At 35.9% G+C, this 9,482-nt stretch overlaps 1 protein-coding gene across 1 annotated transcript; it reads left to right on the top strand.

Annotated features, from left to right (window-relative positions):
- The first annotated feature begins 290 nt into the window (after positions 1-290).
- On the top strand, positions 291-7,476 carry LOC107757152 (stromal cell-derived factor 1-like). The gene is made up of 4 exons (XM_016574566.1): positions 291-429; positions 1,947-2,064; positions 3,980-4,063; positions 5,558-7,476. Exons 1-4 carry the CDS (start codon positions 363-365, stop codon positions 5,586-5,588), a joined length of 300 nt encoding a protein of 99 aa, XP_016430052.1. The 5' UTR covers positions 291-362; the 3' UTR covers positions 5,589-7,476.
- Positions 7,477-9,482: the final 2,006 nt, after the last annotated feature.

The raw sequence follows: 9,482 nt of genomic DNA, 5'->3' as shown, positions 1-9,482 counted from the left end.
TTGACATGTTTTGAACTATATTTATAAAATGTTTTATAAATGCATGCTCATGTCATGGGTCACAATATGGATCACCAAACTTCAAATATGACATAAATCATGAATAAAAAAAGAACTGCTCCATTGAAAAAGTGAGTACTTTAATTTGGTTCCAGAAAAGTAATAGAGGCTATCTTTAGGCCTACTGCCAATAGCTGATAAATAATCGTGGGAACACCCACTTTCTCCTTTTGAAGGTGGGGGGATCGGTGGGGGTGTCTGGAGTAGAGCCTGTGCATAGATTTAACTCAGAGACGCAGTTGCTGCTGTCACAGTTGCTCCTGGATTCTAAATTGTGCGGATCTCTTCTTCACACTGCAAACATGGATCTGAAACTGATCGTAATATTCGCTCTGGTGGTGGTCGTCATTCATGCACCGGTTTCAAGTGGTGAGTTATTGTTTAACAGATACTTTGCAAATGTTTACATTATTTTTGCACTGTGCATAAAGCTTAGATGCATGTTTGGTACACTATTTTTGGCGAGATTGCAATCCGTTCATTAAAGACATTCGCAAATACATTTGCAACTATTGCAAACTTTATTAATGGGTTTTACGTTTACGTGCACCTGTATGTGAAACGACGCGTATTTCATTGCATTTACGCATTTGCATTTAAAGTGTTTATTAAACTCAAAACGGTTTTATTTATTAGAAATTGTTTCTAAAACTCACGTGGGTCATTCGCACCAGTTGGTTTTATATTTTAATTTCATGTAACGTACGTGATTTTCCACATATTCCAGATAACAAACTGACACGCATGCGGTCAGGAGGGCAGAAAAGCCGCTGGCACGGCGTTGATTAATGTGTGTATTTGTCGCCCTCTTTGCTTTCTCTTAATTATCCACAAATTAGAGGATAAAACAGAACCGCAGAGATAGCTACAGTCTTTACTTCAATCGAGCCAGTGCGCGCGTTTACATGACAATAAGAATAGATTACTAGAGATGTCATTAGCATTTTACAAGTGGACTAACGTGGATAGAGCTCCGTTAAGTCGCAGGTACTTCACACCTCTGGGGGCTTGTGAGTGGGCAATGTCCGTTAAAGTATTTGCGTACGTGCGCCGTACAATCTTCACATACAATGTAAAGCTGCTCGAGCTGTGAAGTCTCTGCTTCCTTGAGAACGTAACAGGTCTGAACCAAATGGAACAATAATCCCCGCGCTTCCATAACAACTCGCTCGCTTTAATGTGCAAAAATGTGAAAGCTATTGAAATAAAGTATTTACATGCGCGCATACAGCCAGTTTAATCTGCATTTAGTTAAAAATAAAAATAAAGTATTAAAGTATCAGTGCACTACGCATTTCTCATCAAATGTAATCACTTGAATTGCTTTATAAATGCACTCTCAAATGTCTCAGTATATACAATTACCCCAGTTTATACCTTATAAAATTATAAACTGAATTTAGAAAGCATATTTATTTACAATTAAAATGTAAAGAACACATAACAAACAATATCACAGCTCTATTATATAATTTAATTTACATTGCTAAAAATGATCAAATAAATCTCTTGTTTTGTAAGTTTTCATAGAAAAGCCATTAGAGGACAACGCATCTTCAGTGTGTCAGCAAATTGTGCTGGTTGTTATTAGAGTGTTGCAATAGTGTCTTTGGAGCTAGAATGATTACAAAACGGATTTTGAAAATTAACCTAATCTTTTAAGTTTTTCCATTTTTAGTCAAGGATGCTGTTTTCTTTTACAAAGCACGTCTGTGGTGTGATCTCAATTAAAATACCAGGCAAAAGTGATTTGCGTTTGTGTACTTTCTCATCAAACTTCATTATTCATCATGATTTTGTCCAATGCTCACATGCACCGAATTAAAAGCATCACAGCAACACCTGAATTGAGTTTCTCTTTCCTTTTTCTCTTAATTCTTCTCCAGCCAAGCCCATTAGCCTGGTAGAGAGATGCTGGTGCCGTTCCACAGTCAACACAGTCCCACAGAGAAGCATTCGCGAGCTCAAGTTCCTCCACACACCAAACTGCCCCTTCCAAGTCATGTGAGTATCTACACTAAACTGTCTCTTTCCGACTCGCTCAGCAGCTCTGCCTCTGATGAGGTGTCTGCCTGACCCAGAAACACATCACTTCACCCCATCAATCTCCAAATACTGAAGGGACACTGAATGGGGCAGGAATTGGTCTCCCCTGTCTGGCATTATACTGTTGGACAGGCTCTCACAATTGCACACATCCAGAGGGAAATGCTATAGGAGGGGGTAGGACCTTTAAGCATGGATGTATTTGTATTTTGTACAGGAAAATGGCATCATAGGGGTCCGAAAGAGTTCCTCTTCAAGCTCTTTCTCACACATGTAAAGGACTTAAATTATGTGCTTAGTCACACACCATAGCCTTGCATGCTGATGAGAACTATCCTCCCTGTATGTTTTCACCTTTGTTGAGTGAAGTGTTCAAAACAGCTGCTTTATTTGGATTTTTAACAAAGATTAATGGCAGTGCCGTGTCAAATTCCATTACAAACCTCGCTTATTTTCCATACCATTAATGCTCACCAAGGTGTAAACAAAGACTTAAACTGTGTCAAATGGTCAGCGAAATAAAACAGCTGGTCATACTCAAAATTCACAAAACGGCCAACGATTGACACAAAAGCCAAAGGCAAAGCCCTGGAGAGTAGATCAGAACCTGATTCCCAGAGCTCAAGAGCCCTTGATACTTCAAATCTGCATTGATGAGTGATGCTGGTAACACTATCTACCAGTGTTTGCCGTTGGCCTTGGCTTGCTGTGAAGTAATTACTACCTGCTGTTCGCAGTCCAGACCCTCTCAAACTCCTGCTGACTAGATCGAGATAGAGCAACAAATGCCAGGCCCTGATAAACTGCTGCTACTTCAAAAGAGTCAGCTAACCAAATTAGAGGAGATCCGTGAATTAGAGATAAGAACTGACCTCGTCTCTGAACAATGTTCTCATCTTCATGAAATTTTCAAAGATTTATATTATGTAGTGCCATTAGTTTGTGGGACCTTTAGGAATGTTTTACTCACAGGATTATGAGAAGGACAACAAATAACAGCTGCAAGTTCAGCAGAGCATTTGAGTGTGTGACGAGCTATGATATTTGCCAGAAACCCCAGGTTTAAAGAGATTAATTTCTTAGAAAGCATTTATAGCAACAACACAGATAACCAAAGCAGACCCAAAATTGTATTAATAATAATAGTAATAATAAATTATTATTATTCTATTCAACTACAATGATTTTCTTTAAAAAAGTAATAACTGATTTTCAATATTGAAATACAAATACAATCTTGTAGTACTAAAATATTAATTTTTATATTAAGTAATGTCAAGCTTAACTTGATTTGATCTTATATTGCTAAAACATTTTTATTGTTATTTTTTATTATTAAAACCCAAAAATTACATTTTAACCTGATTCGGTTTTACTTGACATAGGAAAGAGTTTAATGATTTGTTTGTGTCAGTTGTAGCCAATTGAAAACAAATTGTTCACCTGTGCTGACAAGACACCTATAATCTAATCTTTTTGCTGAGAGCTACAAGGAAGAGTGTGATGATAATCTGACAATCTGTTAAGACCTGTAGGGAAGACGGGAACGCAAATGCGGAAAAAGAGTACTCAGGGTGATGAGAGATTGCAGTGTAATATCACTCACTAGAGAGAGGAGTGACTGAGAACTAACTGCTTGGCTGAGCTTGAATGCACAACTGTTCTGCTATTGTATGGCTGATGCTGACTATGGGGTTTCTATTGTACTGCATTCAAAATCTACTCACAATGGGCCCTTGTAGCTTTATACTTAGTAATGATTGATTTCTTATACTGCAATCTGAATGTCTAAAAAGTTCAAAATTCAGCACCAAGATATCATATCTATATATTCAAATAACATATAATGAAAACTTGCATTTTTCCCCTGCAGTGCCAAACTGAAGAACAACAAGGAGGTGTGCATTAACCCAGAGACCAAATGGCTGCAACAGTACCTGAGGAATGCCATGAACAAGTAAGGAAACCCTCTTGACAAATAGGAGCAGAGAAATGGGAAAAACGGGATAGGAAATACAGGGCCTTGTTCTCAAATGCACCATGAATGGCCTTACAGAGTCACTTTTATTCCAGTTAACCAAACTATACTTATCCCAGACGAAATGGTGCACTGCATCAAATATAGATAATGTAATAGTCTCTGCTAACAAAAAGTCACCCATACTTTAAAACACTGGTCTTTCTCGTTTCTCACATATCTCTACATGCTCACGAAAGCCATTTCCAGTTTGTTTCTCAGATTTCTTTTGATTGTTTCTGTCCGCTTATAGCGCTCTGAAATATTTATCTTAAGTTGATGTGCAAGATTAGCAGCTACTGCCGAGCAAATGAAAAACATGTTCGGGCTTTGTGGCCTTGCCTTAATAGTTTCTCCGCTGATCTTTATCGTAAACGTCTAAACAAAGCAAAACAAGCTTTTGTTGTACTGAATCATGAGAAGACATTTTCCCACATCTGATCATGAGCTTGATGTATTAGATCAGGGGACTGGTTGCCTTCGTCTTTCATTTCACTGCCAGCTGTAAGATTGTCATGCACACTCATTGAATTTGGGGTGGCCAATATAAAAGGACTTATGGATGTATGGCAAATCAGTAGCTGGTACCGTTATTGGTGTGTTTGTACCTGTTAAACTGTAATCATTGTCTAAGGGACAGAAAAGTGTAAACTGTACAGTCTGCACAACAAAACACTCATAGCCAGAGATGAATGATGGCTCCTTGGGGCTGAACACCCATGAATGGCCGCTAGATGCTAATGAGCACATACTGTGCGGTCATAAGTACAGCTCAATAAGGGAAAAAGGAAGTTGTACATCTGCAGGTGAGGGAGGTTGCTGCCATCTGCAACACCTCTGGTCAGTGAGCCACAGAACAGATCCATCAGCTTAGACATTCTGGTCATGTGACTCATATAAACTTGAAAAAAAAGTTGAAGTTTAAAAAATTAAAATTTAAATTAAATTAATTTTAAAAAACACACCCGTCAAACCTAATATACTGAGACAACTGTAAGTAAGCCTTTTTAGGCCAAATTAGCAAATAAATAAATAAACAATATTTTTTTTCATTAAACAATCATTATTCAGTTTGGTGACATAAGTGGCTCAAACATTACACGCTACTCGTTGAAAATAGAGGATTTTTCATGGTTTCTGGGTGCTTTTTTTTTTTTTTTAAACAAATTGCAGCTTCAGCACAATTAAAGCTAACAGCATGCAGTTACTAATAGAAGTTGCCTATAAAAGTACAGAAATGTCGGTTACATTCTTGCCAGAAGCAAAATTTAGGTTTATTGTTGTAATCACTGTGGAGATTCAGGCTATTTAAAAATGTCCTGCTTCTCTTAACAAGTTATGAACACATTTTGTTAAAATAAATAGTCATTACATTCTCCAGCATTACGGTATGACAGTTTTCTCATTCTGATGTTTTGCTTCTCTTCACTGCAGAATGAAAAAAGCCCAACAACAGCAGAGCTAAGAAGTCTGCCAGATGACAAGAGAATCTGACAGCCCACCGTCACAGATATGTACCATATAGTCCTCTGGCATGCTCGCTGACCCAGCACTTAACCTGCCAAATATGCATCCCCAGTAAATGACCACCAGACCATCATCACCACCCATGTAGTCTCCTCTGTTAGCGCCAAGTGCAATTATATATGTATGACTGTGTTTTTTTACATATGATATGTATATACAATGTTTTTTATATATCTTCTTAAAAACAGTAAAGAGATATTTTTGGAGTCGTGTTTGCTCCGTGTTTGTTGTGTTATGTTGGGTTAGGCAGAACGGCATTGAGATACTGAGGTATTTTGGAGCAAACATTCAAAACTCTGAAATATATTTTAATCTCAGATGTAAAAGAATATGTGACTTCACATTAGCAGGACTGAAGTTCTGACAACTCATATGCATGCAAGTGCTTTGACAGAAAAATAAGGGCATTGATTTTCAACTATTTCGTTATGTATTTTGCTAGTTCATAACTTAGATATCTGTAACAGCATAAACTGCGTGTAAAAGTTATATGGCATATAAAAAAAAGAGTCACTTGTTTTTGTTCTTGGAAAGGCAGGGTTACTTTGCAAAACAAACATGAACAATTACCCAAATGGTTTTTGAATGACTTTATGTAATAGGCTTAATGGAAGGCATTCGAACACCGATAGAAAGTCTTTTGCAATGTTCTGTAGATACCAAAACATCTGTGCTTGCAAATGTTAATTGACAGATCAGAGCGTGTGTAAGAAGCTTGGTGTCACAACATACTAAATGTTGCTCCACGTTCAGCAGAGTTATGTCATGAACAGAGACATTAGAGACGTCGGTTACAAAGAAAAAAGAGGTTAGTGAATTTAAAGCAGTGTTCTGCAAGTACTAATGAGTCAATTCATTCATTCAATGATGAAAAACTGAATTTAAAGCATGGTAGGCATGATAATCTTTAAAAAAAAAAAAAAAAAACAGCAGTGTTAGTGGAACATCTGAGGTAGACCTTGAGGCAGAACTAATTGATGTAATGACTACCTATATATAACAATGCACTTTATAAACCCTTGTGACATTGACAGAAAAAAAAAAAAAGATTCTGAATGACGCCCATTACATAGTGAATAGTTCTAGTGCCTAATGTTTTCTGTGTTTAGACGTAGTTATGACTGTATTGCTGTAAATTTATTAAACATCTGTATCTTCAGCATCATATATTTTTTTTTATTTTGAGTGAGTTTATTTGATATTTTTTTTGAATATTTGACAACTATGTTTAAGAACAGTCAGACTGATTATTCAGTTAAACATCAACAGCAGCTGAATAACTGATATGTATAATAATAAATATGTCAATAGACACATTTAAAAAACTAAAACAATTTATAAATATCTGATTTTGAAATAGAGGCACAAAAAAATTTAACCAGAAAAGACATCTCAAAATCCCCCCAGTGAAAAATGAATCAAGAATTTTCAACACCTAAGGGTGTCTCATGGTACCCTTGGACAACTGTTTTGTCTAGGAATACACATAATGTGAACACCAAACATAGCAAAGTATGTCAATGCCTTGTACCTCTCCAAAGAAAATTAGTGTATGGAATTTGTTACATTACTGCCAATTTCATAATGTTGAGCCGTTAAAAGAACCAGACCTCACAAACACAACCCTGAGGCACAAAATCTATAAGGAAACATAATGCCTCTATATACTCTGTGCCTCCACAGGAGTCTGTGTACAGGATGAGGGGTTATAGCCCCCCCCGCCCCGCCAGTACAGTACATCTTGCAAAAATATCATGCACTCTTTGAAAAGGGCCATTTCAGAATGTGGTTAAAGCCATATTATTAATGAATATTTTTCAACATTTAGAAAATGAAAACAGACACAAAGCTTTTCTCACTCAAAATGTCCCAATGCGGTGATGCCAATAAATAAACCATTTCCAGGATTAAATGGAAAAACTAAGGGTAGCTATTTTATATATATATATATTCCATCAAATTGCCCATATTCTCAACACTGTAACATAAGTAACTGTCGCATATACCATCCTTCCACTCATTTTTCCCACTTAATGTGAAGATTACTTCTGTGTAAATGGCAGCTTAAAGCACATCTGTTGTTCTTTCTTTTGTAAGTTTGTATATTGACTTGATTTAATCCCTTACATGTTGATTTTGAAATAAATCATTATGAAGAATTCTGTATGAAGTTTTACTAATGGATGCGTATGAACATCAGTCATGTCAACTGTTATTTGTTTCACACCAAGAGAAAAAAGGATCACCTGTCACCTATATGTCTCCAACAATTAGAATCTAGATGTTAAATAAGGAAAAGGGAAATTAAGATTTCAAATGAGAATTGCAGGAAGACTCAAAATTCACACCTTGAATTCACACAGCTCTTATAAATAATCCTGGCAGCACTTTTTAGATTTACATGAGACACTGAATGGCTTTTCACCTGTCCAAACATCCACTGAGGTTTGGTGTAAAATAAAATATTTGCCTTGTACATTTTATAAGGTGTCATATTCAATTTCCCTTAAAAACGGAAAAAGAAACCCAATAAAAACCAAACTGTACCCTTACTCTCAGAAGAAATAATCTCATGCACAGCAGGGGAAATTCAGTCATATTACAACTTAGTATAGCTGTCAAAATCAATATTCACAAATAAGGGCAAAATAAATTAATATTGCTAGTCATAAAATCTGGTACAGCTGTTATGGAAGACGCATGCTCTGATATGGTGCAAAAGAGATTAAATCAAGTTTATATTTGAGGTACTAATTCAAAACAGAAATTTAACTGACAATAGAATAGTATAAAAGTAAATTAGCATAAAATGTATACCTCATGTATAAGGTTACATTGGTTCAATGTTTCTAATACTTACAAAACAGATACTTTAAGCAAATTAATAATGAAATTATTAATCAAATTACCACAAATAACTGATTTTAAAAAGATAAAGGGAATGCGTGACTAAACAATATTATTTGAGATATGTTTATGAAAACTGTAGAATGATAAATTACCAAAAAAGATGACATATGTAAATTGTATAAATTGTTTGCGTAAGTCAAATATGTGGAACATAAGCCAAAACGAGAAACATCACAGTATCTTTGTTATCATTATAGTAAATAAAAGTTTCAGAGTGAAGTGGACAATTAGAAGTTTCGGTTCAACATAACTTCTGACACCAATTTCACAAAAGCCACAAGCAACTACTTAAAGGCTAAATTTGATGTTTCTAAAAGGTAATACTAATTGTATGAAGTCTCCAGAGGTGAGCTGATCGATTCAGCAGAGGATGAATTGAATGAAAAGTTTTCAATTGAAAATACAGAAACTCAAGGTTGCCTGAGCAACCGCATGTAAGAATAATACACCAAGCTGCTTTGGACAAGCTTGAAAATTAGGACACTTACAGTTAAAATTGAGAAAATTGCTTTCGCAGACTTCATGATGAAATCAGGGGCAAAAATAAATAACGTCCTTCACAGAAGCCAAAGGAATTATTAAACCAAAAGGAATGTCATTCTGGGCACTTTCATAAAACTTGAAATGCCATGCACAGTGAAAGCATGCAACTTTATTAACAAGCATGTAAGATTATTATTCAAACAGTCATTGTGTGGTAAACTTTGACACACTTTTATTTACAACAACCTTTTTTTAAGATCTACAGTCTAAAATGACATTGTGTAAAACTGTTTGAGGATGCCACATTTTATAACCTGTCTTCAACTATGTGGAATGAGTTACAGTATTCAAAGAGAAAGCTACAAAGATATCATCAACCAGATCAGTGGTTTGTGTTGCTGTGAAGACAGATATGACGTGAATTATGAGTGTCAGTTTA

The sequence above is a fragment of the Sinocyclocheilus rhinocerous genome, unplaced genomic scaffold, assembly GCF_001515625.1.
Source record: "Sinocyclocheilus rhinocerous isolate Xijiao unplaced genomic scaffold, SAMN03320098_v1.1 scaffold503, whole genome shotgun sequence".
NCBI classification, from domain to species: Eukaryota; Metazoa; Chordata; class Actinopteri; order Cypriniformes; family Cyprinidae; genus Sinocyclocheilus; species Sinocyclocheilus rhinocerous.
The sequence above is the reverse complement of the archived record's forward strand: the minus strand, read 5'-3'. Positions and strand labels throughout refer to the sequence as shown.

Excerpts from the sequence above, each read along its gene's own strand:
- LOC107757152 (XM_016574566.1), top strand. The coding sequence starts at position 363 with ATGGATCTGAAACTGATCGTAATATTCGCTCTGGTGGTGGTCGTCATT. Across the intron at positions 430-1,946 it reads TCATGCACCGGTTTCAAGTG|CCAAGCCCATTAGCCTGGTA; the intron begins GTGAGTTATTGT and ends ATTCTTCTCCAG. Across the intron at positions 2,065-3,979 it reads AACTGCCCCTTCCAAGTCAT|TGCCAAACTGAAGAACAACA; the intron begins GTGAGTATCTAC and ends TTTCCCCTGCAG.